Source organism: Rhopilema esculentum, chromosome 10 (genome assembly GCF_057945365.1).
Source record: "Rhopilema esculentum isolate cy_ngs chromosome 10, ASM5794536v1, whole genome shotgun sequence".
Lineage (NCBI taxonomy): Eukaryota > Metazoa > Cnidaria > Scyphozoa > Rhizostomeae > Rhizostomatidae > Rhopilema > Rhopilema esculentum.
Genome location: NC_142824.1, coordinates 1,628,189 through 1,648,777, shown reverse-complemented (window position 1 = coordinate 1,648,777; position 20,589 = coordinate 1,628,189). Strand labels below are relative to the sequence as shown.

The following is a 20,589-nucleotide window of genomic DNA, read 5'->3' as shown; positions in this document are numbered from 1 at the left end:
TCCGTAGGCCACATCCAGTCCCTGATGCACTTCTGTTTGGCCCTTGAAATAAGGACATTGTCTATTATCAATTGCCCTTCAGTTGGAATTGCTAGCACGCACCACAGGAGACACCAAAGAAAATGCTCCATTTGAAAGAAAAATGCTTATTTTCATCACAAGCAATGTTTTATATGTAATAGTGCTGTCTTGTCTGAGAGCTTTATTTCTACTTTCACTGCACTGCTTTCAACAGAAATTTCCTTTAATGTTAATACAATATGGCATTATTCATAAATTGAAAATTGTGCTGGATGATGCATCAGACAAACAAAGACTCCTGATTCCAGTGGCGTAGCGTGAGCGCAGAACTTAGGCATGCGGTAACATAAAATATACGGCTATGTTGAATGAATGTAATTGTAATTTCAGTTTCTAAAAAATACAAGCGGTAATTTATGGTTATAGTGATAATAAGTTTTGATTTTGAAAGTAACAAATTATTTGTACTAGAGTAATTCTAATCAATCAAGGTGTCTATTCTTTGCATCAGAGGCTCCGATAGAGGTTCGAAAGTGAAGGGGGGCAAGGGAAAAATTATCAACCATGCGAAAAGTTTTTGAAAAAAGCTCAATTGTTTAGCAAGACTTTTCAGAAAAACTCCTAGTGCTAAAACTGCTTCGCAAAAGATTTTATTCTTATTCATATTCCTCAAGAAAAGGCATCGCCTAATGCCCACCTAATGTAAGAATTTTTATGCTATAATGAAGCTGGGGATTCCCGCAAGAAGGAGCTCTCCACATTGCGAAATTGTTAACACACTGCAGAGCCTAAGCGAACAGGAGCAACAGTTTCTGCTCATTTTTTACTCTCATAGTTAACTAAGATGAAAATAGTGAGCTGTGAGAGTTGTTAGAATTGAAGATGCTTCCATGTGTAAAGTTTCAGAAAGTTAGTCCCGGCAAATCATCATGTATTTGGCAAGGCTTGCGCTCAGGTCTACCGCATGCCCTGGTCCGTAAATTCTGACTATACTGGCAAGCCTTTTGACTTGAATTACGGAATGCGGATCATGACAAATAGACTCTGACCCCACTTTGACGAAACTTTTTCTCTTTTCAACAGTCACAAAGTAAAGAAAGGAAAATAATTGGATTTGAAATGATGTATCACACAAAGAGTATTCGCAAAAAGCAGCTTATAGGTAGAAAAATGTTGTGGATTATCAAATATTTGGGAAGGCTTGCGCTCAGGCCGACCGCAAGCTCCAGTCCGGAAAATTCTCACTTCTCTCAGAGTCAGAAGCTTCTCTCGAGTTGCACTGAAGCTGCACTGGAGCATCACATGTTTCTCTTATTTTGGACAGGCAAAAAGAGTGATGTGGAGGGGCTTCAGTTTTCAGATTTTTCGAATTTCATAATTTTTAGCGATCTGTTTACTTGGGAAAATAGCCAATTGGGGCCAACTGGCCTGTTGGCGCTAGAGTTCACCGCATGCTGCTCATGACAAGAAAGAGAAGCCGTTTATTGCGGAAATTGTTATGCATTGAAAGTGTTGCAAGAATTTTTGAATTTGTCTATAAATTTTTACGCTTGCGCCGCAAGCGTAGCATACATAGACGCTACGCCACTGCCTGATTCTCTGAAATAAAGACTACTGAATCTCTGAAGGCCACGCGGACTTTAACAATCAAAAAAAAATATTGAAAACTAGTAATGATATGACTGTAAAAACAAAACGCAAAAATATGAAAGTTTTTTTCAATTAAACACACCAATATTAATTCCATGCTTTGAAAAATTCTTGAGGTACATTTCTCCAAAGGAATCATCTCCAACCTGCACGAAAAAAATTCAAGAATTCATAACGATTTACAAAAATCAAGAACTCGAAAGATATGTGTTGATAAATCAGGACCCTATAAGGAGGGCGTGCATATGGGGGGAATCTCTGTGCCGGTGAAGTGTCAACTTCCGGGTAAAATACAAATGTTACAAAGAGCGTGATGACAGGGGCACAGTTAGCATCATAGCTTTCTGGTACAAGGGTCTATCGAAAAATCGATGCTGCTGTTGGCAAATCTAGCAAATCATCCATCGCCAGGAAGGCGTGGCCATGAAATTGGCGTCTGGCAAATAGATTAGCTAAGGAAAGCCTTCCTACAGAGGGTCCTATACAGAATGTCACTTTCTAAGCTCTTTAAGTATTCCAGTCTCTTGTCTTTTTGTTAAGAGTTGCTCGTAGCCTGGTTTTTAAACGACCACTCGCATTCTACCTAAGTGGCACCTGACATAAGCAAGTGTATATTACTGGTTACTCAGTGTTGTTGAGGTTACAGCCTCGTAAGCACACACATACATGAATAATGATCTCCGTCGCATATTCCGATGAATACATAAGGCAACCTTGTCTGCGTCCTCGATATTTGAAATGACAGGCCTCGGTGGGCCTTTGGTAGGCTTACATGTCGCGTCTTTCTCCGCGCTCTCTTCAAAGTGATGACAAATCTTCTGCAGCAACTGCTCAGGGATATTTCTTGCTTACTAGCAATCACCTCTAGCTCTCTATCTATCTAGCATTGCTGCATGCTTAAGTGATTCTCTGTCTATGGATTTTGCAAAACATGGCTCATTGTGGTACAAATCTTTTGTTGAAAACCTTTTTCGCTCTATTTCGTTCACTTTGTAATTTCCTTGAAATATGGCTGTATGATGAACTTTTCCTTCGCTTTTCATCTGCTATGGTCAACTTTGGCACAACGGCTGGATGAATGTGAAAGCCTTTGAAATAGCGGGCATAATCCCCATGGAGAGAATGGGAATTCCTAGTTTGAACTTCTTTGAACACTTTTGATTTCCTATGTTAAATCAAGTAAAGTATAGACTTAAAGGCAACCAATGCTGTTAACAAACTTACACGCCCTATCATAGATGCTTTTGCACCAAGTTTGGCAGCCATTACACATGCATTTGCTCCTTTACCTCCACATCCAATGGCAAACTTATGTCCAGTTAGTGTTTCACCGGCTCTTGGAAATCTTGGAACATAGCTAGAGATAAGGAGATTGTCATAAAAAGTCATTAACACTACAAGACCCTGAGGCTTGTTTAATTATGTTAAGTCTAGAGGGAGACATCTGTAAGATTAGGAGGGGGGGGGGGGTTAAACTTCTGTTCGGAAAGAAAGGATATATTTGGGCTCAGGAATAAAAAAGGTATTATCTTATGTTGCAGGCACTGCAGAGAAGGGCGCTTGGGGGAGGGTTTATTTTCCTACCAGTAAAGCCTCTTTTTATACGGTGTTAGCCCCCCACACTTTTTTAGACCCCCCCCCCCCACTTTTCTCAACGCTCTGCAGTGCCTGTGTTGAAGGTCTCTGTCGTGGGCTTGTCTTTTACACACTCACAAACTGGCAGAAGCCTGAGGCTAATGATGTAAGTAATATATTCTAGGGTCTTATAGCCAATCCAATCTGAATGTATGAGTTATCCCTTGTAAAGGAAGGTCAGAGAGAAAGCTGTCCCTAAATATACATCATGATAACTCTCATCCAATTCCAGTCTGCAGACTTGATATAATTTTCTTTCTTTTGCAGTCCACATTTAAAAGGTGGGTGCAGTGATGTGCCTAGACAATTTTGTTTGGGGAGGGGGGCGTTTAGAAAAAAAGTGACCAACTTCACTTTTTGACTGATTATTTCTGCATAGAAAATTCATTAACAATGAAATAGATGATTATATACACACTTAATGATAACAAGTAAGAGGAAATGATGGCATGAAAGTATAAGGAAATTAAGTTTGCGGAAACTAATATTCCTGGAGTTTCGCGTCTTTGGGTGAATCCATGAGCATCTTTATGCGAAAACTGCAACTTCTTTTGAGCTCCTCATAACAATAACTTCAGCTTATAAAATGTCATCTAATCTATAAATTTTATAAGAATTGAAGGGCAAATTTAACTTCAAGGCTGCCGAGAGCAACTGCAACCACACCCTTCAGATTAGCTTAAAATGCATCTGAGAAAACTTCTTGAAGTTATTTCTTGCAGTCATTTCTTATAGTTGTTTGCTTGCTCCTTATAGCAAGTTATTTGTACACTCTTTTTTGTACGAATCAGTAAATTCAAGTTCAGGTTGAATGTTTTTTCAAAAATATGAGGGTGGATTGTTTTTTTAATTTGTTCTTAAATTGCTAAGTTGTAAGCAGTGTGATTGCTAGCGTTTTCACTTAAGGGAGGTGTTCAGGCCTTTTTTTCCAACAAAGTGAGTGAGACAGCCTTCATTTGCCCACAGGTTTCGCCAAAAACCAGCCGTCATTTTACCAAAAACCAGCCATAATTTTGCCAAAAACCAGCCGTCATTTTGCCAAAAACCTTGTGACACAAGTTTATGATTATCATACTTAAATATTTTCATTTCAAGACTTCAAACCAGACCACTGTTTTCAAGCAAGTTTTCAATTGAGGTCTTGTTGAAAAGGACTATAACCAGTGGTGTAGTGCTATCAAAATAACAAGGGGGGCTCTTGCACAAAATGTCGCAAAAAAACAATAGCAAAAGTAGAAATTTGACAATTTTTGGCATCAATAGGGGGGGGGGGGGGGGGGGGCTCGGCCCTTGTATGCTCTTAAATTGCACTAAAACCAACCCTCCAATAAAATAATCATCTTAAATAATCAAATAATCATATATATCTATATATAAATGAATATTGTGTTAACCAAAGTCTGTAAAACTACAGTGATTTTAACTTTTGTTGAAATTGAAAAAAAGTTTTTGACTGCTTCACTCTTGATGGTAATTTGTTGAAGTCAGCAGTGCCTGGATACAAGATGTTCTATGAAGGCTTTCACGGCAACGTGGGTCGTGGGGGGGCGGGGGGGGGCGGTTCCTTGTGCAATCGCCTCCACGCCTCCAGGTAGGAAATTTCGAAATTGCGCAGATCTTTTTGCGCCGATAAATTTCTATTGTATACTTGGAAATGTACCATGTCTTAGAAATTTATTTACTATGTTATCCACATGGAAAATATATCAAACAAACCTTATTAAATCAACATTGCACGACCCTACGACAACAACGTCATAATTCTCGGAAGCCATTTTCCAACTTCGGTTTCGAGTTGGGCCTCGATGTCAAAAGGAGACATAGAAGGAAGAAAATTTGTAGGAAAGGCAGTCAGAATACAAACAAATTTGATAAAGAAATAATGTAGCTTTATTTTTTACCACGCAATGAAATTTTTGAAAACTAGCTCATTCTTTTGTGTCACGTTTATAGCATTTATTTTGCTTGTATCATGGCTCCTTTCAATGACACTGGAACACTTCTCTGGTCACCACAATATATTCTACCCAGGAAAGCAGGATACGATTCCATCTAAACACATTTTAGAAGATTCAGAACAAATCGGAGATAAGTTTGAAAATGTTTATACATTTGTTCAGGTAAGCACATAACATATAATAAATGCTACCATTTTGGTAAATTGACTGTTGGTTTAGTTTGATGATGTGTCAAGTATAAGCCAGTAATATGAATTCCATGGCAGCTGCATGCACTCCCGAGGAAATTTTTGTAAAATAACGGGTGTATTCTTGCACGCCCGAAAGATGGGCTTGTTTTGGACGTGTTTTTGGATGTGGCTCAAATTGAAAAGTTTTTAAATTACGGCAAAATGACTTTCTAAGTTTGTTTACAACTGAGATTGGAAAAAAGTGTGTGATTCTAAATTGAGTATCCACTTGAGATCAAGGCTGCCAAAAAGTTTCAGTGGGCCTTGGTCAAAACTGAAAAATTAAGCTCCTTGCAAGCGAAGTGAGCAGAAAATTTTTTCACCCCATTCTTTGTTTCAATTGTTTCTTTGTCACATTTTACTATTATTTCCATTCTATAAACGGATTTCTATCATTTGACTATAAACAGGTTAATTCCATTCTTAAAATGAAATTCCTTTCTTTATGAGGTTCCCTAGACATGAAGGCCCTTAGGCAATCTGCCCCTTGTCCCCCTCTCAGTGGCCCTGCTTTAGATCATCCTTTTTTTACATATTATCACAAACTTGACTAATAGATAGATTTCTTGTTTAAATTCCTAGATCTCTGATATTCACATTAGCAAATTCCGACTTGTGTCTGAAATTATACCACAGTTGAAATCACTTTGCAAAGAATACCTTCCACTCATACAGCCCAAAGTTGTTTTGGTGACGGGTAAAAGATCATTTTTTAAAAACTTCCATAATTTTTAGTCATCTTACCTTAAGGCTCATCTTAGCAAATTCACTATTGTGCTGTATCTAAAAAAGAGATGATTTCCTGAAGAATTCAAAATAAAGTAACTGGTTATTCTCTGCCATTCCTATGGCTACATTTTTTTGTGGTGAAATTTCATTCAAAAATAGAAAAAGAAATGATTCTGAAATAGAAATGTGATATAAATAGAAGATATCTGATGACATTGATAAAGAATATTAAAGGTATTTGCTTAATTGCTCAATTTGAACAACAGTAACTATAAGCTCTGAATTTGATAACAATGATATTTTATCGACTCCAGAGTACAAAAGTATGTTGTTTTTAGGTGATATAACTGATGCTAAAGCAAAAGACAACTTAAAATCTGAACAATATATTGAAGAATGGAGGTCCTACAATGAGTTGGTCAGTTATTGTCAAAAACATGTTGACACTACTTGGCTAGATGTGAGAGGAAACCATGGTGAATAAATATATTTAACATAAATCCTCAAATAAGCTCCCCCCCCTTAAATAAGCCCCCACCCAAATATTAGTTTTTGTAGTATATGGAAAATATCGCAGTATATTAGATTTACAGTATATGGCAAGTTACTTACTCATTTACAGCTGCTTTATAAGGTAGTTATTTCTTCCAACCATCCTCATTCCAGTTAGCTAAATGTCTCTGAAATTTTATTGCCATGGGTTTTTTTTTAATTTTTTACATTGTTTTCAGAGCTTGACCCTTTACTAGTCTAACCACCTAGAGACTAGTATAAAAAATTATGATTAAAACATGGTCTTGTTAGAGGCATTCCTATTTTTTGCTTTTTAAAAATGATGTCAGTGTATTTTGTCCTTATTATTGTGCTAAACGGTATTTTGCCCATTCTTTGAGGTAATAGATCATTTTCTTTTTTTCTTAGATGACTTTGCTGTCCAAAGCAAAGATAGTCCAAATAACTTTTATCGCAAATTTGGATCATCTGGCAGGCTTTTTGGAAATTCGTCATCCTTTCAGTTTGTCTTAAAATTACCATTTGGAAAGTATTCATTTAATGGCATTGATTTGGCACCTGAGCCTGGACCTAGAAGACCATTTAATTTCTTTGGAGTCGTCTCACAGGTGAATTTTTATTTATTTTGTTCTTGATAAAGAATGATCTACTTCTGATCAAATTTTGATTTGATAAAACAATGATTGTTCCAGACTTTTCCAAATGACTGGTCCACATTTATTTATTGAAACCATCATTTCAACTGTGTTCTCCTTACTGGACACATATAACAATTTTTTGTTTATGCTTAATCTGTAAAGACCAGCAATTTAAAATCCTTTGCTGCATAGATTTAGACGTGGATCTAGGCTTTTTGCCTCAGCTCTCCATGTATTTGATTTATTAAACATCCACTCTCCAATAAATTCTCCTCTCCAATAGATGTACTATAAACCAAATTTGTTAAATGAATAAAGACTCTCAAATAAAAGTCATGCAGGTAATAAAAGTTTTAAAAACATTACATTGTGCAATGACAGCAAGAAAGAGGATCCATTTGAAATACCAGATTCAGAAGAAGCATCCATCTACTGAATTTTATGCAGATAAAGAGGAGGAGGATTTTTTAAAAAAAATTATTAGATTCTATAATTCTCAGGTTGTTTTATAGATCAAATTTGGTATCTGTGGAAGTTTTAAAATGAAATGACAATTTTATACCATGTATGATACATCAGGCAAACACATTGAAAAACACAAAATTTGGGTCAGCTAAGTAATTAAAATCAAAAGTAATAAAAGCAATTTTTTTTCAGCAAGACATTGATAAAATTGCTGCAATAGGTGAAAGTAGCAAGCGCTGCAACATGTCCTTTTGGTTTGGACATTATCCCCTGTCAGTTATCAATGCACCTTCGAAAGTGAGACATATCATTCAGTAAGTGTTGACAATTAATTTTGCAGCATTGAAAAAATCAGCATTGTTTCTCTTGATCATTTCCTGTGAAATAAAGCTTGAGACCTTTAAAATTCAAATCAAAGTTCTACCAAGCACACTGGCTTTAAACCATCTGAATCATGACCTTTTAAAAGCCAGCTCTTAATTGGTTAAGGTACTTGTTGGGGAGACGAGCGAGCGAAAATTTTCAAATGAGTGAGGCAGCCCTTCGTCCTGGATTCAGAGAGCATGCGTAATAATAACTTCGTTCTGTGCGCATGCTCTTTGACTCCATGACGGAGGGTTGCCTCACTTTTTAAAAAACTTTCTCTTGCTCGTCTCCCCAACAAGTACACTTAATTTGATAGATAGCTATCTATCACACAGGCGCCAGAGAGTCACAATAAATGGGTCATATTGATAAATGGACAGAAACCAAAAAGAGGTCTCACAGGAATCTGTACTTGGACCCCAACTCTTTAACATTTATGTAAATCGTCTATTCTATGCAGTGAAGGGCACGAACATCTGCAACTTTGAGGATGATACCATTCTGTTTAATTCTGTACACAATGGACATGAAAATAGAAAGTGTCACAACACGCATTGAAAATGACACAAGAAATATCATAAGTTGGTTTGCTGACAACCACATGACACCAAACGAGGGGTAAATGTCACTCGGTGACTTTTGGGAAAATACCTGAGAATATCGGCGTTACCATAGGAAATGTATGTATCATAGAGAATGAAATTGAGACTTCACTGGGTGTTATCCTTGATGAAAAAAATAAGTTTTAAGATCTTGTCAAAAACATTTGTAAAAAGCCAGTCAAAAGCTTCATGCTTTTCCAAGAGTTTAAAATAAGTGGACAAAAATAAGTTAAGGTTACAGATGAAATCTTGCATTTACTCATAATTTATTACTTTCCATTGGTGTAGATGTTCCACGACCGACATTTGATTTATCAAATAAATGAATTTGGTGAAAGGGCCTTAAAAAAATTGCTTATATCTAGACTGAACTTCTAGATAGAGACCGTTTTACTACCATCCATGAAAAAACCTACAGCTACTTGCGATCGAAGTTTTCGAAACTAAGAATAACTTAAATTCATCTTTTATAAAGGAAGTTTTTGAAGAAAAGACCACAACAAACGATCTACGAAACAAATGAGCTCTCCAGTTACCAAAAATAAGAGCAATTGCATATAGAACTGATACCGTTAGATTCATGGGACAGAGAATTTGGGGAAATTGCCAATCGAACTAATAACTGAAAAATCTCTGTCAGCATTCTAAAAGAGCATAAGGTTGCAGAAACATCTAAACTGCAACTGTGAATTCTGCAAGGACTATGTACCAGGGTTGGGGTTTTAAAGTGTTTCTTCATATTTTGATATTTAGTTTTGTACTTTACTGTAGAAATAGAATTGTTATTGACCTTGAAAAGTTATTTAGTTAAATGGTTTGCTTAGCAAATTTTGCTATGTAGCAGCGCCAATGGACGAATCTTGGAAGGCTAAAGGCAGAGAGGAAAGAGACTGGGTATCTTCCTTTGTAATGCTTTTCACCAGGAACAAAAATGCCTTCTCTAACGGGCGCTTCTTCTGTGTATGGATTGTATGCAGAGCGCATCTTTAATTAGACTGTTATAATTTCTTAAAAGTCTTTCAATTCAATAACAAAATTATTTGAAATTTTACAAGTTGTCATGTCTTGATATATATTATTTTCATTGATTTCCTAAAGTTCTTATTGTTTTCAGTGAAATCAAACTTTTGTCAAATTCAATGTTTCCAACTCATAGCTTTAATAAAACGGAGTCCTTCAAAGCCTTCATAGTTTAAAGACAAATTTTTTTCTGCCTAGAACTGGTGTGGCATATCTTTGTGGCCATCTTCACACTCTAGGCGGATTGGTTCCTCGTATGTATGCGCGACCAGTGGAAGGGCATCTTGAATTAGAGGCTGGCGACTGGAAAGAAAATCGAAGGTAGGAAACAGAGGGCTGAATATCCCTGTTTGGGTATAGCTTCTACTGACACTGGCAGAGTTTATGAGGGGTGGGGGACAACAACCCCTTCTTGATTTGATGACTCTGATAATTCCCAACAGCAACTCAGCAATCAGATATTTTGGCTTTATTCTCCAACTTTTAAGTTCTTACCGTTATTTCTTGTGTTCTAACTAATCTTGTTTAACGTGGCCAGCTGTCTGGTTTCTGCGAATTTAATAATTTGTGACAATTAATTTGGCCAGGACTGAGAATGTATTGTGATGACAAAAATGGATTTTTACTCGTTTCTACACCTGATCGATGATTGGCCTTTACCTCAATTATTTCGATCCCATTTCAGAAGGAGATTGTTGCTGCAATCGCTATCCAAATCCCACAGAGTCTTCCATGGAAATTGCATAGGTGTAAAATCACTGTTTTCTTCCATCCTGCAGCAGAAGCAAGGAAATTCAATAGAAAAATCACACGAAGACAAAACTCAATCTCTCAACAAACTGGCAAACTTTTATGCTAGTCTGTCACCATTATATTTGGTGCCAAAACAATAATATCATTTATTTAAATTTACCATTTAGCAAAAATTTAGTCCCCCAGCGTCTTTACCAGTATACATGTTGTTGATATGCATTAGAGACAGCATTTTATCTGCATGCAGGTACAGAATAATGGCTGTTGACCACGACATATTCTCATTTGTTGATGCAACGTTTGGAGAGATGCCTGTTGTCTTGGTAACAAACCCAAAAGATGCCAGATTTGTGGCACCTAGTCATGAATCAGTAGAAGGAATTATCAAATCAACACATATCAGGTGCAATCAATCACTTGAAATTACCAAACTTAAAAAGATTACCATTTGTAACTTTTGCCAACATTTTGCACTTTATTGTAAGATATTTTACTATTCATGTTATTTCTTCGTTTGCATGCCTTTTCGCTCTGCTTTTTGCGCAATGAAAGCATTAAGAGAGTTGTGTGTGACCGCTAGTCATGAATATAATTTGGTTGAAATATTTTCTTTCTTAGGGCCTTTGAAATCAAACTGCCATTTTTTGCTTGTTAGAAACATTTCTATTCGCAATAATCGATCTCTTTTTGCTTTTCTACTTTAGGTTATCAGTTTAACCACCGAGCATATCCTCTATAATTTTCTTTTTTCTTTATAATGTCTTTAAATTATGTATTATCCTTGTGTCTTTGGATTTAGTTTTAATATGGTATTATTTTCTGTAGGTTCTTTGTTTTCAGTAAAGTGCAACCTTCCACTGTTAGTGTTTATATCGACAACCAACCGATATGCAAAAACGCAAAGCACTCTGGACCTTCTTTTTATGTGTGCCCATGGAAACCAAAGGAGCACGCTTCTGGACTTCATGAGATCCTAATATCTGTCACAGTAAGTTATTTGTCTTTTCTTTTCGTTGAGAACATATCATTATCAACGACTTTGCAACGAGCCTTTTTAGACAGCAGAAATCTCCAAAATATAACGAAGAACAGCTAGCAAAATCTAACATGCTGATGACAAAACTTAAAACAGTAACTGGGCAAGTATACGACTGCTTCAGGTAGTAACCCAACGTGATCGCAGCCTCCCTATGATTGATGTTTCTTTGAACCTGAATTTTCAGGGCTGAGAGAGCATAAAACAAGCATTTTCTTTGCTATCTTCTTTTTCTTATATCATTTCAAAAGCTTATAAGCTTTTAGCAAGCATGGAGATTTTGGAACAATTTGTAACAAGTTTAAGAACTGTAAAACAAGAACACTTATTTTTGAAGAAGAACTCAATCCTCCGAAGAAGAAGTTATTTTTCTGGTTTTGGCACTTCATAGATATTGTTTAAATATAGAAATTAAATTATAACTCTTTTTGGTCCCCTAAGCTGCTCAATAACTTTTGTTCCTGTGTTTAGTTTTCATTCATGTAAAGCATTCCGTAGCTACAAACTTCTAGCTTAAAATATACGTGATAAAAAGTTGAAAGAAAATATTTGATAAACAATATCATCAAGTGAAGCTTTTGGAGGGGGGGGGGGGGCTGGAGCTCCTCTCTCCCAACAGAGATCAAACACTGAGAGTCTGTGTAGGTGAATCACAGGGTAAAGTAGGTTTAATCAGAAAGCGATTTTGTGTATGATCTCTGTATCGAGAATACTTTGAAGTGGGTCTATTGTGGATCTTGAATGATTGCCTTGATAAATAGAAAATAATCTATATCTTGTTGAGATTCATGTGTTGCAATGTTCATTTTGACTTTGTAAAGCGAATCGCACTTGTCAGTGGCCTTATAACGGGTCATTCACCTTTGCTTGGTTTGGTTTTATCACTCTTGTTCCATTCAGACGTTTAAGTTTACAATGCTTGAGAACCCAGAAACTATATTCATTTGCATCAACTTAGAATATCTACTGTGTGGAGTATGGGGAAACTATTTCTTTATTATGTTTAAAGAGATCCTATCAAGATCCTAATTGAAAAGTAAAGCTGTTTTGCGGACTCGTTTCCCTTTGCCGAGAAGAAACGAACGAAGACAAATAAATTTGGTGATGCCGTGCCGTCAGAATCGGCCTTACAGGAGCTTCATAAAACATTAATGCGTCTTACCCTGTTAAGTTGGAAATAATTTTAATGAACAACACGCAATGATATATAAGTGCTTGCATATCCTTGATACCACGATTCTGATCTTTTGAATTGTGATCATTAAGTCACATTGAATTTGGCTTAGGCCTGACAACATTTCTTCGAGTTTGGCTCTAGTTCATAGGAAGCTCTTTGTGGACCTATCCAATATTGGAAAACAACCGAGAGTCTCTGATTCGAATTCTGAAAAGCTTGAACGTGTAATGTGAATTGATAGATCGGCAGCTGCTGTGACCGAATGTGCTCATCTTGTGAACTGCCAACGTTTGAACTCGTAGCTTCACGTACGAAGGCAAAGTCTTGCTTCATATATGAAGAATTAAAAATTGAAGCTAATGTACCAATTGAGCAAAAAATTACCAAAGCTGCAATTAAACTCTAAAAGACAAATGCTTCATACTATATAACTTATCAAATTATAAAAAAAAGAGAGGTGGAACGCTCTCTTTAAATATTCTGAATATTTGGCACGGAGAATCCAACGGTGGCACTGTCCACATTAGAAGTAATTCCCTTTTATCCTTGAAATATCAAGATAATGTGTAACAAAATTGAAGTAGATGAAGCTCTTTGAATATTTTTACTTGCTTTTTTGCAGTTTTTTCTTCAGTCGCCGCCAAGTGTTTTTTAATATAATTACGTCGCTTTGTTTTGATGCTAAATGCCTCTTTTTCCTTAACAGGATTCGTTACAAGGAGAGTCGACATTCAGATTTCCTTTTGCATTGGATGACTCCATTCCTTTGCTCGATATGATCCCGGCCTTTATTATGCTGGCCAATTTTTGCGTCTTGGTGTGTACCTTTTATTTGTCACTAGTCGTTTGGGCAACAGTGATCTGTTTGGGGATCAGTGAATTGAATTGAGAATTACTTATAACGCGGGACAAGCGTCGGCAGAAACATAAAGTGTTGCTATCCTGTAGAGCCCAGATCCCATTTTAACTTCCGTTTGCATGATTTAACAAATTCTGTGTTTTGGAAGCAAGATCAAGATTAGAAAGAATTCAACGTATCAGCTTTTGATATTTTACGTTCAACAAGCATTCGTTCTATTTTCCAGTTATTTTTATAACGAGGCATTAAACAAATGGGTGCAAGCTGAGTTTAAGTAGGAGTAAATGCATATAAACCCTTTTTCACAGAAAAGAGCAAACGATTTCTAAATTCACTGTTGTTGGTAAAGACTTTGAGTTTGGCTGTTCTTTTTATAACAATTAGTTTGTTTCGATAGTTTTATATTTATAATGGGGTCTTAAATTAATTGATTATAAGATGTGATCGGGTGTACTTTTGTGGGGATATAGATCCCTTTTTTCAAAAAATTGCACGAATTTGCGTTTGGCTATTTACTATAATAAAAATTAATGTTCAGTTTCCAGTTATATTATGGCAAGAAAGCTCACTTGACCGTTTCTGGTCCCTTGCCAGTTTGCAGCTTACTCCCACCCATCTTTCTCCAACGTCCAAGGATCATGCCTCCACTCTTTCTTTATTTCTTTTCCCAGGCCAAAATGATGTTCTGTATGACTTGGTTTGTCACTGTGTTGCTTCCACTTTACATTCGGAGGAAGGAATCAACTACATCACGTGGTATGACTTTTACTGAACAGGGTCTTGATAATTTACGATAAACAACAAAAAGCTTTAGGCAGCTGATAGCGATTTCCCTTCGTAATTTTAGATCGTATGCATAATGACGTCATTTGATGATAATTTGCAATGCATTGTGGTAGTTGTCTAGCAGGCGCTTCAATTTGTTTACGTTTTCCTTGATATTCGCCAATCAAACTTCATATTCGCTTTTCAAAAATGGAAAATAGCAAAGAAAATGAAATTCCATGAAGACGATAACCCTCAATATTTTTGACGGGGCATCAGTAGTTCCAAACCAACAGCAGCCATTGAAGAAAGTAAATACTGCGAAGTTGGTACAGTTGTCTCCCAAGTCTGCTTGTAAACGGAGCTAAATTGAATAGCTTTGCATATTTGGGTCTAAATGTTATCTGACTTTAAGCAAGTGGTGTGTGTGTGACTTCAAGCAGAGTCGACTGTAATGACGAAGCTACTGGGCCTACTAAAACTTATTCGAGGGGAAAACGTTTATGCGGCGGATTTTGTTTTTGCTTACAACATTTTAGCAATAGCAAGAGAGAAATAAATCTTTTGTTTTATTCATTTCCAGATGGCGAAAGTTAGTGTTTTTTGTTACGAAAGGCCTTTGGTGCCATCAGGCAAAATGCTTTTGCTTTCAACAAGCTGGCCATCAATATGTGACATATAAAAACTTCGAAGATGCTTTCAAATCTTTCGTCCAGCCATGTTTTCTTGTTCGTGGACAATGATAGGCCCATCGCCTTGCTTTACAGCACAGAGTCACGGATTTCTCGCGGTATATAATGGCGTGCAAGAATATTGAAAAAGCTAGGGCTACCGTCTTCTTGGAAAATTTGCTCATTTTTCTTAAAATTTTTCCTTTTCAAAAGCGAGTATGAAGATTGACTGGTGAATATCAAAGAAAGGCGAGGCGTCTGTTACTACAACTACCACAATGCATTGCGCGTTATTGTCAAATGACGTCGTTATGCATACGGTCTATTAAGTTCTGGGGTTGTTAAAAATAAGCAACTCGGCATCTTTGATGTGTTCAGGCACTGTAATGTGAAATTGCGGTGCACGGTGAAACTTTTTGGTATTCCCAAGATAATCATACTCTTTATCAAGACTTAAAGCTCTGGCAAAACCAATTATTGGTGATCTCGTCTCACAGTCACTGCCTTATATATTACTGCAAATATGTTTGTTAGCCGTACACGTGATAAAATTAGTACTGTACAAAAAAGTTGTTGGTTCCTATCTCATTCACAAAATATTCTTCTTCGCTTATTCAGAATGTTTCATTCATTCTTTTATTTATCAACAAATTTTATTATTTGGTTCCTGAGTTGAAATTTCTGTTGGATTCCTGTTGCAAACAAATTCTTCTCCTTCCTTTGCTAAAGCCACAAATATCTGGCTCTTTCTGCGATTTCGTGCACAATTTCCGTGTCCATGTTTTTGCTCTAAACCCACAGATACAAATGTATTTGGATTTTCAAGTGAACTATTTACGACTTCGAATGTTTATTTACAATTTAAACTGGAGTCCAGTGACAACATTGTCAAAACTCAAAGAGTGTTTCCTGTCAAAAACTTTTGTTTCAGGTTCTCCATCTTCGTAGTCTTGTCCTTCTTTTTGTAAACAGTCGTATTCAAGCTCTGTCTCCGAATAAACAGAACTTTGGTCTTCTGAGCTGAACTCTGGCGACCTTTCTTCCATCTTAAGTCCATTATAAAATGTTGCTGTATTGTTTGGAGAAGATCTCGTTTCTGTTGTTTTCCTCTGATTATGGCAGGCACAACAGTTCTCCGTCTCGCCGCAGCACGTAAAAATCTGATTTTCAAACGCCAATTCACGCTGTAAAAGGCCGCTGAAGTTTGTCGCTCCATAAACGCCACTCACTCTAAGCAGCTCAAGGTTATACTTTGAATCGTTAAGTTCGCGATTGTGAAGGCCTTTTCTTCTTTCTGGTTCTCCTTCGTAGTTACCCGATACACCACTAGTATTCTCTGAATCGACAGACCAGCTTTCAAACAAACTTTTTTCCTCTGTTAGGTTCAATTCAACTTCCAGTGCTCTAATGTACGCAACAGTGTCTTGCAAGATTTTTTGATGACTTCTTTTTCCACCATTCGCTTGTGGTAATAATTCTGCTAGCTTATTGAACTCTTTTCCAATCGCACGAATTCTGTTCTTCTCTCTGATCGTCGCCTTTTGTCGCATTTCTGCCGAGTATTTTCTTCTGCCACTCTCGCTTCCTCTTTTGCGATGTTCAGGATACTTTAACGAAGACAGTCGCAAGTCTTCAGGGTCGTGCAAAAATCGCAAAAAATTTCTCCTTCCCTCTGCTTCGTTTTTATCCATGGCCATCAGTCTAGATTGTCCTCACCTTAGTTCTGTAGCACCCATTCAGGTTACAACCTATCATGTGTTGTGTCAACAATGGGGATTTTCCGCTCATGTTTCTCTTATTACATTTCTTATCTGGTAGGTCACGAAGAAACAGAGAACAACATTTTATTTCACCTCACAACATTAATAAATGCTTTTCCTTTCTGAACTACTACCATCTTTTAATCGCAAATCATTATTTATACTATACTATGCTGTTTAATATAATATAATATAATATAATATAATATAATATAATATAATATAATATAATATAATATAATATAATATAATATAATATAATATAATATAATATAATATAATATAATATGATATGATATAATATTATATAATAAAATAATATAATATTATATAATAAAATATGATATAATATAATATAATATGATATGGTATAATATAATATAACATAATATAATATTGTATAATAAAATAAAATAAAATAAAATAATATAATATAATATAATATTATATAATATAATATAATGTAATATAATAATGCATTTGACTGCACTTGATTCCAATATTTAGTTCAGTATAAAAAACTTATTTATAAGGATTATGCGATTCCAAAATTAATGTGCTAAAGTTATAATTAAGTGACACTTGCCCCTTAAAGAATTCGAAGAAAACAAAATATTCCAATGATTTAGTGATAATAAAGAAGAAAGTACATACGTAAATTGAGTGCTGATTTCGAAAAAAAGGTTTCCGAAAAGGAAATCGACCACATCGTTTATGACGCCATTGTCCCATCGAATTCGAGCTGACATTTGGTATTCAGATGTCATTGAGAAGGCAAATATTGTCGAAGCACTTTAGACATCTCCTATTTGAAGCTATAAAGCACTTAACCCAGAATTCTTGCGATGTCAAAATCCGTTGTTCTTCTACTGAATTCTATTATCTATCTACTGAATTTGTAAACAGTGCAACAAGCCTGCCTTTTATCAAGCAATGAATCAAGAAAAAAAAATTTCCAGGATTTTTGCATCAGCACTCCTGTTTAAAAATTTCACGGATCTTTCAAAGATAGTTTACAAAAAATGTGTAAAAAAACTTACACGCGAATGGGAGATTCAAGTAACTGAAGAATAACATTAGTCCCTGGTCCCGAACAACCATTTATTTTGACAAAACACTATAGATTAATCTTATCTTTTGCAATTTATCCTCATCATTTAGCAGTATCCAGTTAGTTTAAAATCAGCTGAAGACAACCCTACAGTAGATTCATTTTGCTTACTACCTCTATCCAAACAACAGCTTCATTCAGGACAACTAAAAGATTCTCCACTTTGAGACAAACTTCGCCATCAGACTCTATGCTACAGCAATTTTTTTATGCTGTTCCCCTGTTTATTAAAACTATTTATAGCTATTCTTTCTTTGCTATTTTTATATCATCTTCAGCTGGTTTCCAGGTTTTCTTAACTTGCTTTTTACCTTACCAGGCTCTTAATCTTATAGTAAACATACTGCCCAACAGACTCGCATGCCTTTGTTTCTTCTGGCAGTTGACTCATTTCTTATTCTGGTAACTTGGCATGTTGAATGTTTCTTTTCCCCTGCAATATCTGTGCTTTAGCTGCTGAAATTGTTGTTTTGACTTTTGCTTAAAATTTTTGGACTGCCTTCCTCAGCTCCTCGTCAAAGACGCCATCTTAGTAAACGTCTATCACACGGCTGCGTCAACAGCAATAATGATCTGAAAAACTTTCTCATTTTTATGACACCACCCCTTAACAAGAACCAGACAGTTTACAGTCGAATAAGTAAGATGGAAGTGCGCAGATTTGGAATGGTACTTCCAGGCTGCCATTTTATCCTGCTTTTTGCCAAAAAAGAACATGACCTTGGCAACATGGCCAGTTCGCTCGTTTGTAAAGACAGGTATTATGGATTTACATATAAGAGATCCCAAAACCCATTCTGTGCAAAACCAAACTCTGAATTTTTTCTTCTCCTTAGGCTCATTTCGTCGGATCATCATGTCTTTTGTTCCATATCAGATAATCTCGTTCTCGTCTAAAGACCATGTGTTCTGGCCTCTCTTTTATTACAACTGCTACCTCGTGATTGGTGAGTCTCACTTCAAGTTTTGCATTAATTAGTTTTAATATTTTTCCAGATAATCATACAAAAATCGTTAGCAAACAAGGGTAGGATGGCCCTCAGAATGTTTGACCATTGTCAATCATAAGGGTGAAGATGGCGTTCTCTCATCATTTGGACCATTTGTTTTTAAGGCTGTCGGTGCACCAATCGCAAAGACTGTCATTTATAAATCCGAAACCGTTTTTATGGGGTTAAAAAGAAGAAACAATGACCTTCTTCCGCTGACTAGCAATACCTTGTTTATACAAAAGTTGCAAGCCAAGAAATAGAAAGATAACATGCCAATAAAAGCCCGGAAATACTTTGAGATCCCGGAAAGACATGGGTTGGTTGTGTGGGATTGCAAAAAATCGTTTCTCTTCATCATCCAGCTTCAGCATAGTCGTGGAAAACACTGTTCAACAATGTTTAACAATCGACGATGTCAACAAATGTCCCAGGGGCGCCAAAAAAGGCGTACCCTGTCACGTATTAAACGTGATTGAATTCCATGTAATCAAAAATATGAATCAATGTCATTGCCATGTAGATTTTATAGAAAGCAAAACATTTTGAGGACGCTTCGAAGCAGTTCTTTGGTTTTCTTGGAATAAGTTTTGAGAGTAAAGTATGTAAGGCTTTCTTGGCAGATACTAGAGCAAATTGAGGTAGTATTTCCTGTTTCAGGGTGTAGGTACAGTCGCAAAAAATGTCCTTGTCTTCAATGACAACGTGCCTCCATGACTTTGCGATGAAGTTGTCTTCATATTTTCCTAATCCTCATATTTCCAAACCTTTTCGGGTAATCTTCTTTTCAAATTTATATGCTATTTCGCAGGTCCACTCTTCGTTGGCGAGCTCGTTCCAGGCTCCATTGGGTTCTGCTTTGTTCACGGTATTTTTACAAATGGCAACTGGATCCCAGGCTCCTTGACCTACATTTACGCAACATTACAGGTTTGTTGATTTCCATAACGGTTTTCAGTAGTTAATGCATTGCCCTTGCTACGACTTTGCCTCCCATTATCCCTGCTCGCGCTGTTGCTTTGCATCATGATTTTCATTTTCTTTTTAGATTGTCACTTTCAGCATTCCCATGATGCTCTGGCTCGGCGATACAAACTCTTCAAATCGAACAAGAAAAATAATTTGCTCTATCATGAACACATCTTTTGTTGCTTTAGGGATTTTATTTCAAATTTATTTTTGTCGTACTATATATATTTGTTACGGAGTTATAGCGTTTGTCGTGAGCCCATCAGCTATGGGGGCAGTGTTGCTAGGAGGCTGGCTTGCTTACAAAGACTATGCACACACACAAAGAAAAAATACAGTTGTTTCATCGTAGCAGAACTTTGTGCTAGCTCTGTTTTCGTTTAATGGATAACGTTAGTAGAGGATCACTGTTGCGGGTAATAGAAAGAGACCCCGTTAATAAAGACACCGGCCTATTTTGGCTGCTTCACTGGGAGACTTTGCTCGAAGACAAAAGGAAGGGCAGTCATGAATAATCAGAAAAGTGTAAAATGTAAGGAACTTTTCGTATACATTATATATCCACATGAATGTAGGCATCAAATGTGGTAATTATGTTCGTAAATCGTAATATACAAAACTGCTATAAATTTAACCTATTACTCAAAATATGAAATTACATCAGTTGAATTA

The 20,589-nt window shown here is 36.3% G+C and overlaps 2 protein-coding genes across 2 annotated transcripts in view; one reads left to right on the top strand and one right to left on the bottom strand.

Annotated features, from left to right (window-relative positions):
- LOC135685970 (ribokinase) overlaps positions 1 to 5,125 on the bottom strand; it is a 7,935-nt gene extending 2,810 nt beyond the window's left edge. The window contains exons 1-3 of the mRNA XM_065202095.2: positions 5,023 to 5,125; positions 2,896 to 3,028; positions 1,754 to 1,817 (exon numbers count right to left, since the gene is read on the bottom strand). Coding sequence (XP_065058167.2) covers positions 1,754 to 1,817; positions 2,896 to 3,028; positions 5,023 to 5,081 — 256 coding nt within the window. The 5' untranslated portion in view covers positions 5,082 to 5,125. The remainder of the gene's footprint in view (positions 1 to 1,753; positions 1,818 to 2,895; positions 3,029 to 5,022) is intronic.
- Positions 4,883 to 20,589, top strand: LOC135685937 (transmembrane protein 62). The gene is made up of 13 exons (XM_065202052.2): positions 4,883 to 5,426; positions 6,077 to 6,191; positions 6,562 to 6,699; positions 7,145 to 7,344; positions 8,032 to 8,153; positions 10,026 to 10,148; positions 10,828 to 10,983; positions 11,406 to 11,568; positions 13,500 to 13,610; positions 14,324 to 14,408; positions 18,796 to 18,906; positions 19,760 to 19,878; positions 19,997 to 20,589. The coding sequence occupies exons 1-13, from the start codon at positions 5,214 to 5,216 to the stop codon at positions 20,267 to 20,269; spliced, it is 1,929 nt and encodes a 642-aa protein (XP_065058124.2). The 5' UTR covers positions 4,883 to 5,213; the 3' UTR covers positions 20,270 to 20,589.

Coding starts and splice junctions, on each gene's coding strand:
- LOC135685937 (XM_065202052.2), top strand. CDS start 5,214: ATGAAATTTTTGAAAACTAGCTCATTCTTTTGTGTCACGTTTATAGCA. Junction 6,192..6,561: donor CAAAGTTGTTTTGGTGACGG/GTAAAAGATCAT, acceptor TGTTGTTTTTAG/GTGATATAACTGATGCTAAA. Junction 6,700..7,144: donor AGATGTGAGAGGAAACCATG/GTGAATAAATAT, acceptor TTTTTTTCTTAG/ATGACTTTGCTGTCCAAAGC.